Source organism: Mytilus trossulus, chromosome 8, assembly GCF_036588685.1.
Source record: "Mytilus trossulus isolate FHL-02 chromosome 8, PNRI_Mtr1.1.1.hap1, whole genome shotgun sequence".
Taxonomy (NCBI): domain Eukaryota; kingdom Metazoa; phylum Mollusca; class Bivalvia; order Mytilida; family Mytilidae; genus Mytilus; species Mytilus trossulus.
In genome coordinates this window covers 3748050-3770468 of record NC_086380.1, presented here as the reverse complement: position 1 = coordinate 3770468, position 22419 = coordinate 3748050, and the positions used below count along the sequence as shown (strand labels likewise).

The following is a 22419-nucleotide window of genomic DNA, read 5'->3' as shown; positions in this document are numbered from 1 at the left end:
CTCTTAATTTATGAGACTATTTTTATGTCTTGGACAATGTAGAAGTTTATACTTTATTTTTTTTACAGAAACATTGACAAGAAAATATAAGTGGAAAGATTTATCTTTGATATTAATTAAAATAATTAAATTGAAATTATTAAAAACTCCATTGTGACATTTAAGTGCTATTCATTCAGTAGAAATTGAAATTTAAGAGAAATAAAATAAGAATAAAATGTGGCCGAACATTAATTTGAACAATGTTAATCAGATATCAGGGAAGTCAAAAAGGTGCGTCAAGAAGCCAGGTAAATTAGTTTTCTTATTGTCACATTTTTATTTCCTTCTTTTATTCAACAATTATTTCCTTCAATTTGATAAGCCACTTTTAAAGAATACAACTTGTTAGTGTACAGATAAGTTTTAGCGGGACTGAATATGTAGTAAAACGATAAAAACCAATGTTTTCTAACCATAAACTTGAGGTAGGTAACTTTTCTGTCATTTATTTGTGAATCATGCATTAAAAACATATGTTTTTACTGGAAAATTAATGAAGATTTTGTTATTCATTTAATAATTAACTAATAGTCATTAAAGAAACATTTTCAATTTTTAGGAGAAATAAGTCTGCTCCTCCCCAATTCCAGATTCTGGGTGTGTTTTGATATGTCCCTAAACATGGGGCCAGCTGAAGGACGCCTCCGGGTGTGGGAATTTTTCGCTACATTGAAGACCTGTTGGTGACCTTCTGCTGTTGTTTTTTTATTTGGTCGGGTTGTTGTCTCTTTGGCACATTCCCCATTTCCATTCTCAATTTCACATGTATTTCAACGAGGTTTTATATAGTCAGACTTAATGTGACTCTAAAAATTTTTGATTTTAAAGAAGAAAAACCTTTAAAATCGGTCCCTTTCTTAATTAGATGTGGTATATGGAATAATTTATAAATCATTTGCTGTAAAATTTCCATATGCATTAGAAGAAATAATCTTGACATGTAGTGCATGATAAGATTAGGAGTGGCATGCAAATATGTTTTATTAAGTTTCACAAATTCTGTTATGAGCTGGAAAATATAAAATGTTTCAAAATAAACCCTCATGAAAGTCATAAAATGCCAACCTTTTCTCAATAATGTATCCCTGATGAAAGTCAGATTTGAATGCCTCAGTAATTACAGATGATTTATTTTTAAAAAATACATGTATTATAGATGCTTAAAATATTTCCCAATCTATCCCTTTTGAAAACCATAACATGCATATAATCGTTCATCCCCACTGCCATAATGTATCCCTGATGAAAGCCAGGACATTACTTTGATTACTTCAGTAATTACCGATAATGCATTAAAAATACAATCATGTAATTTCATAGTATTATAGATAGACAAAATATGTCCCAAACTATCCCTTATGAAAATCATAACATCCCAACCTTTCACTGCCCACTGCCCATAAAGTATCCCTGATGAAAGCCAGGACATCTATTTGATAACATCAGTAATTACTTATTACAAATACATGTAATTTTATAGTGTTATAGATTCTGGGTCAGTTCTCCTTTGATCTTAATATCAGCAATTAGTACTTATTCTCCTACGGGATAAACATGGGTCTGTTATGGTCAGGGGAGATTTTTGTTCGTCCATAGTCAGTGGTATACAAGTTTTGACCAGTTTGGATTTAGAACTTTTGTTGAATGATTTGTTATGATGAGACTGAAGAAGGTAAGCTTCTATATATTCCATTAAATTATGGCTCGCCTGGCAGATAATAAAATAAAGCAATTAGTTTGTGCATAAATCTGGCAATCTAAGTTTTCTTGTTTGAATTGTTTCACATTTGTCATTTAGGAACCTTTTATAGCTGACTATGCAGTATGTGAAAAATAGATAAACAGTTTGACCGAATTCAAGTTACCTATAATTTTATTGTTGTTTATCTACTTATATTTGAAATAATAGTAAAGAAAACAAACATTTGGCTTAATAGTTACATATGTTAAATTTTACAATGAGGATCAGAAAAGAGGGGGTTATATGCACAGATGAATAGGAAATAAAATGGCCATTAAACAAAGACATTTTGGTTTTAAATTCTATACATAATTCCCCCCCCCCCCCCCCCCTATTTGCACTTATAGAGACTGATAATGATGAGTTTCAAGCATGAAAACACGTGAAATAAAGATTTTTGAAAACCCTATGCTACCCATTACAATGTTTTACGATATTGTAGTTGAATGCATAAGTACATTGCACTTAACAGAAGATAAACTGACCATTGTCAAATCTCTGTATTTACTGTTTGTTTGCTCCATTGATTAGGAAGTTTACATTACATTAGATTACGAGCTGTCATCAGCTTCTGTAAAGTCAAATATTGGTTTTGTCCATCAAGTATAGAAACAGAGGATCTGGTGATCTAAGTGGGGGTGACAGATCTGAAGCTTCTCCTAAGCCGGGTTCAAATAATGGAACAGACCACTTAAATTTTCCAGTGAACATTTTTCCTCTTGAAGAAAACAAAAAGTCATTTATAAAGCTGTAATGTAAAGAATAGAGGGTCTTTGACTTTTGTCTTTAAATAAATTAAAGATCTGTCACACTTGCAGAATGTTTATAGTAGAGAGCATGCAACTTCTAAATGATGGCTATTATCATAGCTTTGACATGTCCTGAACATTCATGTAATGTTTGCCACTGGAACAAAAGCTAATAAGAAATTAATCATAGCTTTTAAAAGAAATCTATGGCTGTCTTATTGAATTTGATAATGAATCAAGAAGAAAGATATTTTATAGAGTGTCTATGCACCATATGTTATATTTGTTGAAGTACCATTCAGTACTGTTAGAGATCTGGTTCCTATCTCAGGTGAGCAGGCAGGTGTATTATGATCTAGATAGAGTTAATTGCAGGTAATAATTTCCATATCTTAACCCAACATATTGTAAAAAGTAGCTGTTAATCTCTTATCAAGTCATAACTTAGAGATCAGGGAAGCAGGAATTCTATCTGGAAAATTTAATTCAAGGCAAAATTGACTTCAACCTTGGTGTAATTTCTTTCATTTAAAATTCAGGTAGGTTACAAATTTTCCTCATTTTGTGCAGTTAACTTTAAAAATTTAATGCTCATATTTTTGGCAGATATTTGGCATGATTAATTAAAAGATATATGAAATAATAAATGGTGATTAACAAAATATAATTTATAGTTAGATGTATAGATCAGAATTATCTCCCCTTGGAGTTTTTTCTTAAAAAAAAGAAGAATAAGCTAATGTATTGAAGTTAGATATTTTCTTCTTCACTCAACAGTTGCTGTCAATCAATTAAATTATATGGTTATTCAAAGTTAGTTTTATTAATATTTATCAGAAATAAAACAGATACTTCAAAGATTAATGCTAGATTTATATACACCTAAAGAGTTTCATGCACACTTCAATTTTGATTAAACTACCACTTTCTGCCAATCTGTTTTGAATGCGGATGATTTATGGATTATTAAATTGAAATTTATGAAGTAGCTTGCAGCTTTTAGTGACTAAATCATCACATTCAATTGATTGATGAAATAAATATTTGGCAAGCAGGATTTTTGTGGAGCAAACAATTTATAAATTTCGTAAGTAAGTGTAAAATTCAGTTTTTGATTCTAATTTTCAATTTTGAGTACATTATTGGGTTTTTATTTGCAAGAGGCATGTATGATAAGCTGTACTTGGTCATTGTTATTTGTCACTTTAAGAATAATTAATGTTTATGATTGCAGACCTTGCTAATGGTTCCAGAAACATATACATGATGACCTTCTGCTGTTGTTTTTTTTCTATGGTCGGGTTGTTGTCTCTTTGACACATTCCCCATTTCCATTCTCAATTTTATTCTCAATTTTATACTTATGTATGTTAGTATCTATGTTTCTGACACAGATCAAAGCAGTGTTCTGAGTCTGATTCAACTTGATTCAATTCTTTACATTTTACTGAGGCAATATGCTTTAAAAGCCTTAAATCTTGGTTCCATTTCAAGTTTGCTTTATAGGCTAATTGTTTGATTGGTAAGTAATACTGTCTGCTGGGGGTACAAGCAATTTAAAAACAATCATTTTGTCCATCATTAAAATTGAATATAAGTATTACAACATCAAAGCCAAACATACATTAAATATGTTAAAACAGTAAATTGGAATATATATGTTTTCAAGGTCAAAGTATTGATTTACGCTAAGCTTTTGATTTGCAAGTAAAAATAAAATTGAAACTAGTAATTTTATTAAATGATTAATAAATTTAAAATAAGATAATTGTGAGAATTAAAAGATTGTCTTCTTTTCTAAACAAACACAATTTTTGTCAGATTTTAAAATCCTAACAAATTCATAGTGTATTTGATTTTTACAAAAGACAAGGAAATCTATCCAGCATTATAAGTCCCATAATTATATGAATCACTTAATATATAGGCCAATTAAGTAGTCAGTAAATTTTTTGACAGGTTTCGATGACTAAGTCATTGGCAGGTGAAAAGAGGATGAAATTTAATATCTGGTCAATTTTAAAGTCAAATTTAGGAGAATTTAATGTGAGAAGACAAAATGATAAATACTTATTTCAATGGCAATCTATTAAATGTATGTCTTAAAATGGACGTTTGAGAGTTGTTAATAATGCTTTATTGATAAGGTTAGGACCAATTGGTCAGCTCACAGCAAAAAGCCGCTAGCTGTGACTCAGAATAGAGGTATCTATGTTATCAAACATTTACTATACATAAAATGTGGTAATGGTCAACATCACAGGTGTAATACACTTTTATTTATCCACTTAACCTGTCAATATTTATTTACTTATATTATTGAGGCTCCATTGGGGAATTACTTTTAAAATTACTGGACACAATGTTTGTCATCTCCTCTGAAACTGTTTAGGAGCAACATTTAACAACTACCAGCTCTTACCCCGTACCTAAAATAGTGATGTAAAATTGATGGTCATTGTTGAAGGTTATGTTATGGCCTCTTGAGATTTTTTTTCTTACCATGCATTGTTGGTTGCTGTCCAAATGAAATATGACTTAAACCTCTTCTGTCTCTGTTTTTGCCTCAGTAACTTTTTGAGGTAAGCAGATGAAATTCGCTCAAAAACTACCATTATTTGTCACTGGTTGGGTTTTTTTTTTTGGGGGGGGGGGAGTTGGGGTCAATATTATCTTTGTTTTGTTTTGTCGCTAGGTTATTTTTTGAAAATTTGCATTCATAATTGCTTCAAAACAATTTCTCTTCTTAAATTTTCCTTTTTATTTGGGAGATATTTGCACAAGATTGAAATTAACTGATTTACAAAATAATGTCATCACTAAACTCCTATGATGTCAAAGTCCCTCGCTAGGGTCTCACCATTACATTACCTTCCTTACTTTACTAATTGTCTGGACAGGTATTCTGTGATAATTTTCCTTGTTAAAATCACTTTAAATTCTTTGAAGTTTTAAAGTAACAGATTGATAGATAATAGTGATAAGATTGAATTTACTAGCTATTATTTAAACCAAATCTTTATAATCCAGTGTAAAATTTAAATCTGACTTGAAATGAACATTGCATGTTCTGCAGTGAATATAGATAAGTTGATCATTGGGTGATTCATGTCTTAGAGGAGGAAAAACAAGGAGGTATGTTCATAGGCTTATTTGGCTTTTATATTATAGATTTTTTTTTAAGAATTTAATTAAAATGTAGAATTATTTGGTAAAAACAAATAATTTTGAAGTCTTTAATTTGTTTAATTGTTTGTGGATTCTTGAAGAACAATATATTTTTTTCACAAGCATTACAGAAAAAAAATCTTCAAAGCGAGCTGCATGATTAGTTCTAATCTATGGAGAATTATAAATCTTCACTTTTAAAAAAAAAAATTATACTAGATTACATTCCTGGGGCGATACTGGATTTTTTAAAAAGAAGCTTAATTCCATTAAACAGATTATATTGTTGTGGGAGAAGCTTGGTGAAAATTATCTGACGATTTTATGCTAAAAATTTGTATAAATCATGAAGAAAAAATACTAAAGTTTGTATCGGTTGAACTGTTGACCTGTTCAATAAGCTTGACACTAGTATAAACTATGATTTTTTTATGCTAAAATGCTAAATCACAAATTATTAAATAATTTATGATTAATCTGAATTTATTGAATCTTCAGATTGAATCAAGAACTGAAAATGACAATATAAGAATATTTAATACATGTATACCACATCTGGGGTGACAATAGAATTGAAGATTATAGTACTATTCATACAATATCATGTTAAACCCAGATAGTTTGTAAGTATGAAGTAAATGAGGCGTATTTAGTAAAAAGATGAGTTGTCACACAACCAGATGTCACCTTGTCAATAAATTCTTTGTCCATTCTATTTTAATGATGTTTTATTCATGTTGACAAATACTTCACTATATAATCATGAAATTGACAAAATAAAAGATTCCTGGTTTTGGCAGTTTACAATTTATAGACCTGGTTTTGGCAGTATACAGTTTATAGAAATTTTATTTATAAATTGGTTGATATATGGTCACAATTTGACTCTGGTCAGCCAGGTCAAATTGCTGAAGTTTACTGACCAGTCTTGAACCCTTATATGATTTCCAGAAGCAGTTCAAAAGTGTAAGTCATTGATTTATCATTTGGACATTGGTTGAATGGTCAATAACTGATGGTGTTTGTCCTATGTCATATTGTCAAGTGGAAATGTTTCTGAAAGTGATTTGTTCAGTGGTGGAGCAATTTATTTATAAAGTTTCTTGATATTACTTTTTGTTTTGAATGCAGCATAAGCACTCAGTCAGGTTCATGTGTTTACAATGATCTGTGACTGTTGATATTTGTTAATTATGTAGAAGAACAGTCAGTTTGAAAAAAGGATGGACCACCTAAATTTAAGCCTGTTCAGCACTTAAGTTTCAATATTGAAATTTTTTTATTATGTAAAAACTAAGAGAGAAGAAAAACTTTTTAGTTGAGATACAAAAATTGAGATGTATATTCATTGCAGTTATTTCCCTTGGAAAAGTAAACTAACTTTGTAGATTTTGAATAGAACATTGTCTAAGTGGGTTTGTTTTCATAATCTTTGCACTTAGACGATCTCAAATAGTGCTGACGTTGCAGATTATTTATCAATGGAATAAGAATTTAAATCGTAGGTAAGCTTATTTGTCAATATATATTTTGTGCAAAAATTAAATGTTTCATTCAATGCAGGTTTTGTAGGAGGTGTTTTAAAAAGGAACAAATTAATTGTAGATCAAAAACCATTTGACTTATTGTACCCTTTTCTCATAGAACTATTTTTGTTATATATAACCACGGCATTATACTTTTATTGTCAACTTTTGAAAGATACATTCTCAGCTAAGTAGGGGGTACATAAAGTATTATTGTACAAAAACAGTAAGCAAACCATGTAAGTTTGTGACTTTTGTTAGCTTTTGTTGAATTATTTAACACAAAAATGTCTTTCATTTTGAATATTTTATGAAGCCATCAAGTAAATGGTGAAGGCTGTCAATCCTTGTTAAATACATTGAAATCAATATGAAAGAGATGGAACATAGCTATTTTACAATGAATCAAATGTAAATAACATATTACGAATCAATACATGTAATTGAAAAAAGTTAGTGAGATTGATATGCAGACCCCCAGCAGAGGTATGCTTTTCAGTTGTAGAACTTTAAATTAGGACTATCTCAGTTGTTAGATCATCATGTGGATTCATTTGTCTTCGTGGATTGAGAAAAAATCTTGTATTTTTGTGAATATTTATTTTAATGGTTATGCCAACGAACTCCATGAAAATTGGTACCCCAAGAAAAATAATGAATTCACAGTAATTGGCAATCAGATTCAAGAGATAGATTTTTAGAGAATTGGGAAATACAAATTATTATGCTGAATTTTGATCTTATTTTTTCATAAATATTTGAGGGAAGAAGGTGGGAGGGTGGGAAAATGCTTGGAGGTGTTCCAACTACTTTAGAGTTAGATTTTTCACAATAATGCAAATTATTTCACTATGTTCACATTTAATTAAGGAGGTAGAAAGATACAAACAGATTTCTTTTTGCGGTTTTAGTTTTAGTTTTACTTGAAGTTTCTGACAAATTTTATCAGTTGAGATATTTCATAGTGGACTTTGATCATAATAAGGACAGATAACTTAAATGTCAAATATTTCCAGTTGACGAGCTGAGAAAATTTCATATGATACCTACAGTTTAATCATGGTTATAAAGGGACAGTGAAAATATTGTAATATGATATTTTACATAGTATTTATACATACAATGATATTTTACATAGTATTTATACATACAAAGACATTGACAGTAGTTTATTATGTTATATTTAAAAACTTTTTGATGTATAGTTTTAATTTCTGTGAGATTTTCCCATTTTAATACGTCTTGAAAAATTAAGGGTGGAAATGCAGAGGTACTTGCATGACTATCAACAGTAAAATTTATGATAAAATGACTTTAAACAATAAAACAATAACCAGTTTGAAGCAAACTGTAGCTAAAAAGTAAGCTTCTTTTTTTTTTAAATTTGGGGCTTATGTGACACTTAAAAAGGTCAGTAACTCTATTTTTGACTGATATTCTATAAAACTAGCTAAAATTGAGATTTCAGTTGGATGTGAATTTCTTTGATTTTTCTTTCTTTTAAAAAAAATGTTTTTATGCCCCACCTACAAAAGTAGAGGAGCATTATGTTTTTTATGCCCCACCTACGATAGTAGAGGGGCATTATGTTTTCTGGTCTGTGCGTCCGTTCGTCCTTCTGTTCCTTTGTCCGTTCGTTTGTCCGTCTGTCCCGCTTCAGGTTAAAGTTTTTGGTCAAGGTAGTTTTTGATGAAGTTGAAGTCCAATCGACTTCAAACTTAGTACACATGTTCCCTATGATATGATCTTTCTAAATTTAATGCCAAATTAGAGTTTTTACCCCAATTTCACGGTCCACTGAACATGGAAAATGATAGTGCGAGTGGGGCATTCGTGTACTGAGGACACATTCTTGTTAGAATGTTATTTACATATAATTTGAGAAAAAGGAAAATTACAACAAGCAATTGATTTTAGGGAAACAATTATGGGAAACTTCTTCAAATAAAGACATTTGATAAGTGGACCAAATGTTTTAGTGCACAATACTGCAAGCTCAGCAAAAATGTTTGCTATTTCCATTTGGTAAAGTTCTTGACATAGCTTACTAATTTATCACATATTTCATTTTGTTTATAAACAAGAACAAAGAAGTACCTTTTTAAAATTAATTTTAATGAACTTTAAAGCCTTTGGACATTTCATGTTCAATGCATATTTATCATTTTTAAATTTTTCAGGTGTAATGTTTACCTTTTTGTACATATTGAACTGTCTATTGATGTGATGTAAATTTTTGTGTATTGGTGGTCTTTGATGTTTTTCGGACAGGTATGAAATACCTGTGCCAGGTGTTTATCTTTACTTTATCAAATAAAACAAATTCCATCAAAGTCATTCTTACTTATCATATCTACCTATATATAATTTTTATCATTGTGAATTAGACATATTTTGTATTGATAATCTATGTGCAAACATCATCTTAACATTGTTTCACATGAATATTCTTCTTGAGGAGTAAGTTTTCTATTAACTTTATGTTTAAACTGAGAAATGGTAAGGTCTTTGTTTTAGATTTTAGTATTCTATTACATGTATATTTTGTCCTGAACATGCATGAAACATTTGCCACTGAACAATCAACAATTATATATTTTAAAAACTGGAAGTAATGGCTTTGGTGTTATTTTGATATAAGTTGATAATATTTTTTTTTCTTTAAATCTGTTTGTTGTGAAAAAAAAATTAAAGTATATACATATCTCATATAGCAAAATACTTTTTCTGTCTTTTGTGTTTAACCCTATAAAGATTTTAACTGAAACTTAAGTTGGTACCCAACACTTTCACTAAAATTAATTTGGCTCTTTTCATTTTCATAAAATTTTCTCAAAGTATTTACTTTGACCCTTTAACAATTAACTATAAAAATCTCAAAAATTTTGAACCAACCGTTTTTGTCAGAAAAATTACACTGGTTATATGGCAGTTTGACAAACACCAATTTTGATCATTGAGAAGCTTTATATTCCTTTTACAACACAACGTCATTAAAACGTTTAGCTAACTTATAATAAGTTATCTCCCTGTAGTGTTAGGTACCACCTTAAGTAAAATAGTTACATAGGAACTTGCATTTTATGACAGTTAATATCACCCTTAGATATTTTGGAATCTGTGTTAAGCTGAAAGAGGACTTCATGCAAGTGTGACAGCGATATTTTCCGCTTTGTTTTATTTCGTGGACATTCAAACTTTATCTAAAAGCAAGATACTATTGTTCTCAAAATTGCCAGCTAACATGTTAAGAAGTTAATCCATTTTAATCCTCTCATTGTCCATTTCCTATTATCATATATATGTTTTTAATTGTGTAATTCGTTTATAGCATTACGTGAGAAATTTCATTATTACATGTAGATATGATTAAGTAAGATTATGTAATACATTTTTTATCGTTTCTATGCGAATGGTCAGTTGGATACCAGCGGTCAAGCTGTACGGACGTCGTGCATTTACAGTGACATTCATTGTGTTTAGTATTGAACATTTATTGGAATTACCATTTGTTGTATCTTACCGGAATATTTACCGTTGAATTTGTATTGTAATTTATGTTTTGCACTATTGAAGAAGTTGTACATAAACCATCGTAAAGCTTAATTTAGTTTCGTTGACTTTATCCAGTGACTTTCCCCCAAATTCTAAATATAACAGGAACGACGAAACCCCCTGTTATACAAGTAACAAGAGTAAAAAATTTTTTGTTCTTTATTGATTTTCTTGTAAAGGGTCAGTCACTTAATTTTGAGTGAAGATTTTGTTATCAAAGTTTGTAATGAACCAAAAATTAGATCTTATAATCTCTTCAAATAGTAGAGATCACTTATTTGAATATAAGATAAGATTGGCAGTTTCGTATCGCACTGGTCTTGGTCTCAATCTTGTAGAAGATATAAAATCTGGTTTGGCTTCAATGAATTTTGTAGAGCCAGAAAACTTTTAAGTTGAAAAACTGGTAAATGATAAATCCATAATATTGGAGATTTTATTTTAAGAAACAACTGTTTTAGTACAGTTATCTCTTAAAAGTATAGCTCTTAACTGCAAGTATTTTTTTGTAAATTATTGAAATAGATTTGAGTTTTGACCTTTTTACGGCTGTAGTTCAGTTGATGAATTGTCATGGGAAACAACTCTCATTTAGCTATCAGTGATAATATTTATATTTGTGGATGTTTCTTTCAATAAAAAAAACCCAATTTTTTATCAGATCTACGATTACTTTGATGTTACCTGTAACTAATTACCAGGTGATTATCAGTAGGTATATGTATGTAGACTGTTGATATATAATACAAACTTATCTCAATTGAAATCTGATTAAGTTTTTTTTTTATTGTCTACAAATGAGTGATTGTAGAAATGTATACCTATAGATATGAGATCAGCTGATTACCTGGGATGTATATTGCATTTAAAACAAAGGTGTTTTAGCAAGGTGATAACAAATTAATTTGATCGCAGTTATGATTAAACATCTGTATCATTGTCAACTTTATTGGGAACTTGTTGGCAGTAATGGAAGAGGTTTATTAATTCTACCCTAGCTATATAGGAATATCAAATGTGTGATTATATACACATTCAAATATATTAAGTGGATGTATATTGCATTGAAAACAAAGGTGTTTTAGCAAGGTGATAACAAATTAGGCAGGTTAATTAATTTGATCACAGTTTTGATTAAACGTCTGTATCATTGTCAACTTTATTGGAAACTCTCATTCACAACATTACAAAAGGTGGCAGTTATGGAAAAGGTTTATTAATTTTACCCTACACTTTTTAGGAATATCAAATGAAAAACTGGACTAATATATATTTTAAAATCTATTACTCCGGATTTATATTGCATTGAAAACAAAGGTGTTTTAGCAAGGTGATAACAAATTAGGCAGGTTAATTAATTTGATCACAGTTTTGATTAAACCTCTGTATCATTGTCAACTTTATTGGGAACATTACAAAAGGTGGCAGTTATGGAGGAGTTTTATTAATTCCACCCTACGCTTTTTAGGAATATCAAATGAAAAACTTGACTTTTGTGATTATATTATACTTTCAAATCTATACAAAGCTTGTCTGGCATTTATGGATTAGGGATACTTGATCATAGGATTAACACCTGTGCAAGGTAAAACTTTTATAGTATTGAACTTTTTCCAGTTTATACATATATCTATAGAATGAATTGTAAATTAAGTATCATCCAAGAGAATTTAATGAGTAAACTTTGTTATTGGTAAGGTAAATATATGGACAAATATTTGACCAAACATTATTAGATCTTGCATCAACTTTTGACATGAGTTGATGGGCTGAGTTTTAAATAGGATTAAAATTTGTACTAAAGTTTGGATGTTTAGCATGTTTACGTATCTCTGTTATGGAAAGTCGTCAAGATGTTTCAGAAAATAGTCAGGTATTTCTTTTTTAATGTAATTTTAAGTTGTTTGTTGAGCCATATTGAAAAGTATATTGGTTACAAAATTAAATAGTTTTGACAATTGTTATAAACTATATAACAGGACTGAAAAGTAGAAATCACAGAAATGGAAAATTTTTTGATTAAAAGTTATGACAGGAAAGAAAAAATACAATATGCTATTTTATCAGCATTCTGATATTTCTAATGCTGAATTGTACAGAGAAATCTCATTCTTCTGCAATATTTAAGTATGAGACCAAAGTCTTAAAGTGCTGATACAAATACTAATAAGCTCATGGTATCATTTTGTAAATGCTGGTTCATTACCAGTATTGTATTATAATTTATGCCTTTATGTCAGTTGGGAGGCCTTGGCTGTACTTTTGGTATTTTGTTTTTTGTCCTTTCTGGTTTGGAATTTTCTAATTTGGCCTTAGAGCATCTCTGAAGAAACATTTATTGTAAATAACATTAAATGCCATAAATGAAAACCTACCTATTTTCAAAAACTGTAGTTGATATCTAAATATATATAAACCGGTATCTTTGGTTAAAAATGTTGTTGGGTTGCTGTTTTATTGACATATATCTAATATCTCCTTTTATTCACATAAATACTTCTTCAGGCAGAAAAATATTTATTTGAATTAAACTGTATAAAATTTTAATTGGACAAAGCTGTTGGGTTGCTGTTTCAATGACATACATCCAATATCTCCTTACATTCACAGACAGACTATTTCAGAGGTAAATTAAGGCAGAAAAGCATTTTATTTGATATAAAATGTAAAAATATTATCGTACAAATTGCATTTGTTATGCATGTGAAAAAGCCGTTATTATCAAGTTTTATGTAATTATCTACATATTGAACACATGCAACAGATGTGCATATGTTATTATTGAACTGGAATACTTATATTATGATAAAACAGTGGAACTATTCTCTACATACATCAGGTGATGGATAACAGGAAGATTTTATTGGGTAATCTGTTTTTAAATTATATCAATTTTCTGCTTAATGAGGAGCATAATGTCAAAATAGTTTAGGATTTGTTTCCTTGTGGCAAAATTACATATTGTCCAGAAGGTTTGATCAATAACATTTAAGGAGTTAATTACTAAGAAAAATATTGCATATTTAAGGTATGTTATTATAATAATAATATATATATGAAAAGTAATGTCCATTGGTTCTGAAAACTCAGTGAGAAGTATAGACTTGAGAATTGTGCCTGTAACAATCACATATTGTGGTTCCCTATACTATGGGATTTCACCAGTAGTTTATACTCTAAGGTGACATACTAGGGTATAAGGTCATGAAGATTAGGTAACGTGATACTTGCAGAATTGAATAACTTCAAGTATATCTTATTCAGATAAAGCCTAAACCAGGACCTTGAAAAAATGCTTTTTAGATTTTCGGCTAAGTCTGACAGGAAATCTTTTGTTTACTTTGTTAATCTGAAAAATGTGATGTTTTGTGAATTTCGTCAATAATTACTATGACAACTTCCTCCAGGTGATGGAGACAGCTATATGAGTTAGTCTTCACTAAAAATGCTTCCTTCAAATGATGGAGACAGCTTTATCACAGAGTCTTCTGTAAAACACTTCCTTCAGATCATTTGACTTTCCTTGTATTATGAGGAGAATCATATGTTTATGATAGATTTGACAATAATTTGAAGGGTTTCCACTGTAGCATGTACTTGTTAGATGGTAAAATGTCTCGGTTCTCCATGTTTAGGAGTAATTAACACAGCAAGGGGGGAAACATGATAAAAAGAAATAGGGATCATAAATGTAAATTATTGGTAGGTATAAAATATCATTAGTCTTAAGAGATGAAAGTTAAGATAACATTTGTTGTGTAAAATATTAGAAGCCTGCTGGTTTTTGAGGGTATGGCATTTAAAATCATGAGTTAAAAATATTGAAATGTTCTGGCACTTTCATGGAAACTTCCCAGTGGAATAACAAGCTGAAAGGTAGCAGTTTAATAGTGTGACATTGTTTATTTTTCTACCTTGCAGCATAGGTTATTTTTATCTTTCAGTATTGTTTATTTTTATCTTGCAATATTGTTTGTTTTAATCTTTCAACAATGTTTTGTTTCCACTTTTCAGTAATATTAATTTTTATCTTTTTACATTGTTTATTTTATCTTTCAACAATATTTATATTTATATTGCTTTAATTGTTACTGTTTGTTATTACTGGAGATTAACTGTTAATTTTTGCACCAAAAATATTGCTTATGTAAATTTTGTTAACACTGATTTGGCCAAACTACAAATTATTTATCGAAAATATTACATAATTGTGGGGAAAAACAGATAGTATTACCTAATTTATAAAATTTCACTGGTTTCCATCATTTATCAAGATTAGTAATAGTTGCATGAAATAATTGATTCTATGAAGAATTACAGTTTTCAGTCTCAGTTTTAGTAGGTTTCCCTAGAGTTGAAGGTCTTAATCTGTTAGTTATTTTCAGATATCAATTATTGCATCTGATCAATGGAATAATTTAAGTACCCTTTTTACTTTAAATTTATATATTTGAATTAATTTGATCTTTTTCAGATCTACCCAGATGAGGAATTAACATCAGAAGTTATGAACAGCCTGACCCGCTGTCGCTATGTTAAGGAAGGTTGTCGCTGGGTAGATAAATTACAAAATTTACAGGTAGGATTGCTTTTTCCTTATTGATATTTGAAACATTATACACAAAATTCAGTTTCAAAAAACACAAAAAGAACAGATACATGAAGAAAACATAAAACTTGACCATACAAATAAAATATCCCACACTCTTGCAGTGGACCTTAGAGTTAACTGGACGGATCAATTCATTGCCTGATCAGTCTTGATATCCAGTATATGATTTTTAAATTATTGCATGAGTTCCATTATTTATATATGTTCCAGACCATATGAGTATTTGGACCTTACGCATACGGTCCGGACCGTATACGTATATTGTACGTTCCGACCATACGCGTACGGTCCAGCTTATGTTTTTTAGGATCATATGGGTTAAATTTAAACAAATATTCATCAAAATCATTATTTTTAGATTGTTTTTGTTACATGTATATGGATAAAATGATTAAGCGAACAATTAGATATGTGTTTATTTTTATATCCGTGAATCCTATTTTGGTACTCAAGGTGACACTGACTTCCACAAAGAACGTCATATTTTTTTTTACAGTAACATAATTTGTTCATGCATGTTGCTTTGCGTTTATTTTTTTTGTAATGTTCCTTAATTTTCTAAAACTATTGTTCTCCCACTCTAAGTTTACTTCCGATAACTTCAATTTCAATTAGCATACTTGGTTTCAATTTATGAATTACTGACATGCTAAATACAGGAGATTACAGATTAAATAATGAATTTTTTTTAAAAGTTATAACATTAATTTGTTTTATTTCAAATACTAGTGAACTATTTACATTAATTTGAGATATATGTTATGTTGATCTGTTATATACATTTGTATCTGATAAACGTGACCAACTTCTTAATATTAGTCAGGCCGTAAGTGTACCATATCCGTATTTTGAAAATATGCGCGTACTGTCCAAATACTCATACGGTCTGGAACATATACATGTACAATTCATATCCCTCCTCCATTGTCTGATCAAATTAATGAATTTATATTTTTATGTTGGGAGAAGGGTGATGTTGTCTTCCTTTAAAAACTATCATGCAAGAAAGTTTAAATTAAAAAAAAGATCTACGCTATGGAATCTTAGTGATAAAAAAAGGGGGGGGGGGGGATTATGGTAAGAAAGTGTTTTGGAGACCCTATTCATTGAAACCAGTATAGGTAGTGATTTCAATATAGAAACCACACAATATGAAGCATTGACTTTATCAGCAAGTATTGTGCGTTGACACTTGAAATTCTAAAATAACTTTTCCAAAACCAGCTTTCTGAAAAATGGCACATTTTAAAATTGAGAATGGAAATTGGGAATGTATTAAAGAAACAACAACCCAACCATAGAAAAAACAACAGCAGAAGGTCACCAACAGGTCTTCAATATAACAAGAAATTGTCTGATTTTGCACAGACCTTTTTAAAGAAATAAAAAGATGTGGTATGAGTGCCAAGTAGACAACTCTCATCTATGTGTAAAAAGTAAATAATTATAGGTCAAAATATGGACTTCAAGAAGGACCATTGCTCACCCCCAAAAGCAAGCTATAAAACTTATGATATCATAAGACCATTGTGTACAAAAACATTTAATTAGATTATAAGATTTATAATATGAAAATTCAAAATTAAAATAAAATTAATTTTGATCTTTCAGGCTCATCTGGACCAATGTAGATTTGAAGCAATATCCTGCCCTAACAAGTGTTCAGCATTTTTATCTCGACTAGATTTAGACGATCATCTAGATTATACTTGCCCTAAAAGATTTGTACAATGTGATCACTGCAATCAACAATTTCCAGGAGAACTTTTCGAAAAGGTAAGGTAACTTAAAATTTGTCTTTATTATTTTGATTGAAGAAATATTTCAATGCGGTACAAATAAGCTATTTTAAAAAAATTAAGTTATTTTTTCTTACATATCCCACATATATTAACCTCACTTAACTCAAATATATAAAAAGATAAACTTGATATGATGTGGTATTAATAAGCATTGTTAAAATGATAATACATCAGTTAATAAACATTCATAGTTTTCTACTGGTTCAGATCAGATTTTGATTTTGTTTACTTTTTGTTTATTCTGTTTCTTAAATAAAAAAAGAACAACAACCTAATCAAAGGCCACAGCTTTTTCATATAAATTGCATCACATATGTTTGTTAAATTCTTGAATTAATTATTCAAGTTACAGAACAATGATTATTTTTGAATGCTCAGGTAAATTGTAGGATTATAGAGTTATCTTCCATTATACTAGTTCCTGCAAAATAGATTGATTGCTGAATTGGTTGGTGTTTTTATCAGTTGAAGAAGTTGCAGTGCAGACCTCAACACCCCTTTTACAAAAAAAAGTTTCTGCTGATAAGATGCTGTTAATGTAACAATGTGTATTTTTTTTTAATTCTGGTCAATTTTCATAATCATCTTCTCACATAATTTTCAACATAGCTTGCATTTTACTATAAAAAAAAGAAGATGTGGTATGATTGCAAATGAGACAACTACCCACAAAAAGACCAAAATGACACAAACATTAACAACTATAGGTCACGGTACAGCCTTCAACAATTAGCAAAGCCCAAAAAATTACTGCATAGTCAGCTATAAAAGGCCCGATAAGACAATGTAAAACAATTCAAACGAGGAGACTAACGGCCTTATTTATGTTAAAAAATTAACGAAAAACAAATATGTAACACATAAACAAAAGACAACCACTGAATTACAGGCTCCTGACTTGGGACAGGCACATACATAAATAATGTGGCGGGGTTAAACATGTTAGCGGGATCCCAACCCTCCCCCTAACCTGGGACAGTGGTATAACAGTACATTCAGTACATGATACTAAGTCATTTTCATTAAATAATTGTCTGTTTACAGCAACATTCAGGGAACTGTCCTTATGAGGTGACATGGTGTGAAAACAAATGTGGAGCTAAGTTAGAAAGACGATTTATCATCAACCACTCTAAAAACGAATGTCACAAACGTACAGTGCCATGTAAATACTGTAGCAGAGACTTTGTAGCCGAAACATTACAGGTAAATAAACAATAGCCCGGGTACTGAAGAGACTTCAACAATGAGCAAAAGCCATACTCTATAATAAGCTATAATTTCTGTTTTAAAATGTATAATTCTCTTTTTATTTTGGAGAGTTGACTCATTGACAATCACAACAATGGAAGTTTTTAACAACTTTGACTGGCTATACAGACCTTGCACGGTCAGTAAATTGTCAATCATACCACTTCATCTAAATTATATATAAGCTATAAAGACCTTGACAAGTCTTAATGTTATTTTTGAATTTCAAAAACAAGTCAAGTTCTTGGTAATGGAGTCTTGAAAAATATCAAGTAAACAGAAAAGGTACCTGTTAAAAAATGAATGTGTTTGGTCATGTTTTATAGCCTTTTGTAAAACAAAAATGGTTTAGTCATTTATGGTGATTGCTTGTAACAAAATACATGAAAATTAACGCAGAATAATAAATAAAATATGGTTTTGCAAGCTGTGACGTTACTATTTGTATTTTACTACCTAATGTATAATTAAGTAGTGATATGAAACCATGTAATCATGTTACTTATCTAATATATATAGAACCTATTTGAAATTTAAGATTTATTTTATACAATTGATGACAAAATTAGGATAAAAACAATCAGCAGAACTATATGAGTAACAGTGTTGAATTAAAATTGTTCAAGTAAGATCTCGTTGAGTTTAAATTCAAAATTTCATTGAAATTTCAACCACAAACTGTTATATTTATTTCTTTTTGGTGTCGTAAAAAAAATATATAAAAAGTAAGTAGAATCACCCACTGAATCAATTCATTCTTGGTATGGGCAAAATTGATTATGAGATAACCTGTGTTTTGTTTATGGGTAATTCATGGTGATGATGATATCATATTATATAAGGACACAATTTCACAATGAAAATAGTTCAATGAATTCAGAACAGAGAAAATAATGACAAATTGCTAGCACATATTTATAGTATGCGATGATAATAAGTCTAATAAACAAACCTAGAGTTTGAGCATTCACATGTACATAAGAATATAAAATGTATCTTTAACAATGTTGAACCACATAACTGGTACTAAATTTTCTTTTTCCTTCTATTCATAGACTCATCAGTATCAGTGTCCCAGATTCCCTGTTGCATGTCCTAACAGATGTGATCCAACAAAAATACCTAGAGAAGATTTAGACGTACATGTACTGGCAGTCTGTCCCTCTGCAACTATTAGCTGTACTTTCAAAGATGCAGGATGCACACATAAGGTGAGAGTACTTCCTGACTGACAAATGACTAGGGCAACAATATAAACACATTAGAGGGGATGCTTTATTTCTTATAGACAACCTTAAAAAATAAAATTACAAAAATACATAACACCAAGGAAATTCAAAACAGAAAGTCCCTAATCAAATAGCAAAATCAAAAGCTCAAACACATGAAACAAATGGATAACAATTGTCATGTTCCTGACTTTGTACAGGCATTTTCTTATGTAGAAAATTGAAGATTAAACCTGGTTTTATAGCTAGCTACACCTCTCACTTGTATGACGGTTGCAAAAAAATGCATTATATTGACAACAATATTTGAACATAACAAACAAACATGTAGACTATGACATTATTTTCAACAACAAAAACAACTCTAACATAACACATATTTTCTATATTTTATGCAGTGTTTAATAATTAACTGAATAATTTATAATTTTCTTGTATTTACAGTGTCCACGATTCAGTTTGGATAAACACACAGAGGATAATATGAAACAGCATCTCCAGCTTATGTGTGGCCTTGTAAAAACTCAACAGACAGAAATCACTCAACTGTGCAATGCTTTATATACTCTTACTCATATAACGGACGGTACTTTTATTTGGAAAATCACAAACTACAAACAAAAGTTTCTTGAATCTGTGTATAAAAGTACTGAAATTGTTAGTGAACCATTCTACACAAATCGCTATGGATACAAAATGGCTGCCTCAGTGTTCCTAAATGGAAATGGAGCAGGCGAAGGAAAATACCTCTCAGTTTATATTAAACTTTTACCAGGGGAATTTGACAATATTTTAGACTGGCCCTTTAGTTTGCCGATTTCATTTTCAGTGCTAGATCAAAATGGAAACTCAGATAAACGTGCTCATATAAAAGAAAGTTTTACTCCAGATCCAACATGGAAGCATTTTCAAAAACCAAAGGATAATGCCAACCATAAAGAAACATTGGGATTCGGCTATCCTAAATTTATTTCGCATGAAATCCTCAAAACCAGAAATTACATCAGAGACGATTGTATTGTCGTCAAAGTTAGTGTGGACAATGACAAATTCCTTCATCCATAATTGTTTTTGTTTATCCAGATTTGTTATATTGTTTATTTATTATTGTACATAGTCCATATTTTCTGAGGGATGAATGGATGTTTCCATTTAGAATTGGTATTTTGTTGAATGTTTGAATTGTTACTGTAAAGGTTGTCTGTTACCAAATACAAAATAGAAGTAAATAGTGCATTATGGTTGATTTCTGATATGATATTCAAATAGCATGATATTCTTTATCAAAGTTTGCAATTAGCTATTTAATTTTTAAAAAATAGTTTGAAAAAAAAATTCTACAATTTTACTAGCTCAGGCCTATAAAGGGACATAATTCATGTAGGATTTCCTAGATTGACAATAATATAAGGACATTTATTTCCCATATAACTTGAAAATTTAAAAGAAGAAATGGGAAATTTATTTAAACCACAAGCAAAATATTTTTAAGAATTTGTCAGATTGTGAACATGACAAATACAGAAAAAGAAGAAAACAAATTTCGAAAATAGCATGGCTGTTGCCTGCATTATATGTAACAAAAATGAAAATATGGTATAAAATGGTTTTTTTTAAAGAAATTATTATTTTTTTAACTTGATAGTAGGATTTAAGTTTTTCTTGTAAAGTTAAGCAAGTTCAGTGTTGAGAATTATGTCCCTTTAGTAAATATATGTATGATGCATGATTTAAATTTTATTCTTACAATGTAAGCATAATGTGTGATGTTGAACATCCAGTTGTAGAACAATCAATCTTATAGATGGCATCTGAAGTATTATGTATGTCCCTGCTCCTTTATTTATTACCTCATCCAATGCTGAAAATTAATGAATTCCTTCTGATATTGAATTAAAATTTATTTATTAAATGAAATACCTCAACTTTTTGCCAAAGATAGCTTTGTAAAAACAGCAACTTGGTTCTTGATGGCTCACATGTTTGTGCTCAATCTCTTATCATTTGTTTTATATTAGTACTAAAATTTACCAAGTCAAATTATGATATGATAAGTTAAAAATTTCTCATAGGAGCTTACTGTATAAGTATGAGAGCCTGTATCCCTATTTTACATGTATACCGGTAATCAAATGTAAATATACTCAAATTGTGTACATTCATTTAATGAAATGTCCAATCACAGTTATCTGTTGTACATATTTACTCAAGTGAATATTACTGTTATCTAGTCATTTTACACATCAGTGCATTATTTTCCTACTTGAAACAATACAATAAAACATATGAAATATTATTCATGTATTCTGTTTTATCATTGCCAATTTGAAATTGTAACAACTGTTAATTTGTAAATATTGTGAGAATTTAATTTATGCGAATGTGACTGGTTTAGTATTGCAATGATACGAAGTTGTATTAACTTAGCTGATACATGTATGCAGCTTTTTCTGAAATCGCTATAGTTATTTTCAATTGTAAAGGGAGATAATTCCAATATTTAATTTTGATTTGGTAAAACCGAAACGAAATTCTGAATTCCTGTATTCCTGCGAGTGTATTTTCAATACTTTATAAATTCTTATTTTCATAGTAGTTTGTTAAATATATAGAAAAAGGAAACATATTGTCGCCAGAGAAAATCACTGACCTCATCCAGATAATTGAATGATTTTCTCTGGCGACAATATGTTTCCTTTTTCTATATATTTAACAGAAGTTGATCTGATACCAAAATATAATTG

At 29.8% G+C, this 22419-nt stretch overlaps 1 protein-coding gene across 13 annotated transcripts in view; it reads left to right on the top strand.

Moving 5' to 3' along the window:
* LOC134728139 (TNF receptor-associated factor 4-like) overlaps window positions 1-21971 on the top strand; it is a 54901-nt gene extending 32930 nt beyond the window's left edge. For 7 of the 13 annotated variants that reach the window (XM_063592592.1, XM_063592594.1, XM_063592595.1 and 4 more), the window contains 5 exons: window positions 15256-15360; window positions 17005-17169; window positions 18240-18401; window positions 19502-19657; window positions 20120-21971. In XM_063592592.1, the coding sequence (XP_063448662.1) occupies window positions 15256-15360; window positions 17005-17169; window positions 18240-18401; window positions 19502-19657; window positions 20120-20740 (1209 nt within the window). In that variant the 3' untranslated portion in view covers window positions 20741-21971. Of the gene's footprint in view, window positions 1-1605; window positions 1715-3048; window positions 3072-5564; window positions 5668-12337; window positions 12367-12603; window positions 12655-14305; window positions 14484-15255; window positions 15361-17004; window positions 17170-18239; window positions 18402-19501; window positions 19658-20119 lie in introns of those variants that run through there. The other 6 variants (XM_063592600.1, XM_063592604.1, XM_063592602.1 and 3 more) reach the window with 6 other exon arrangements.
* The last annotated feature ends 448 nt before the right edge of the window (window positions 21972-22419 follow it).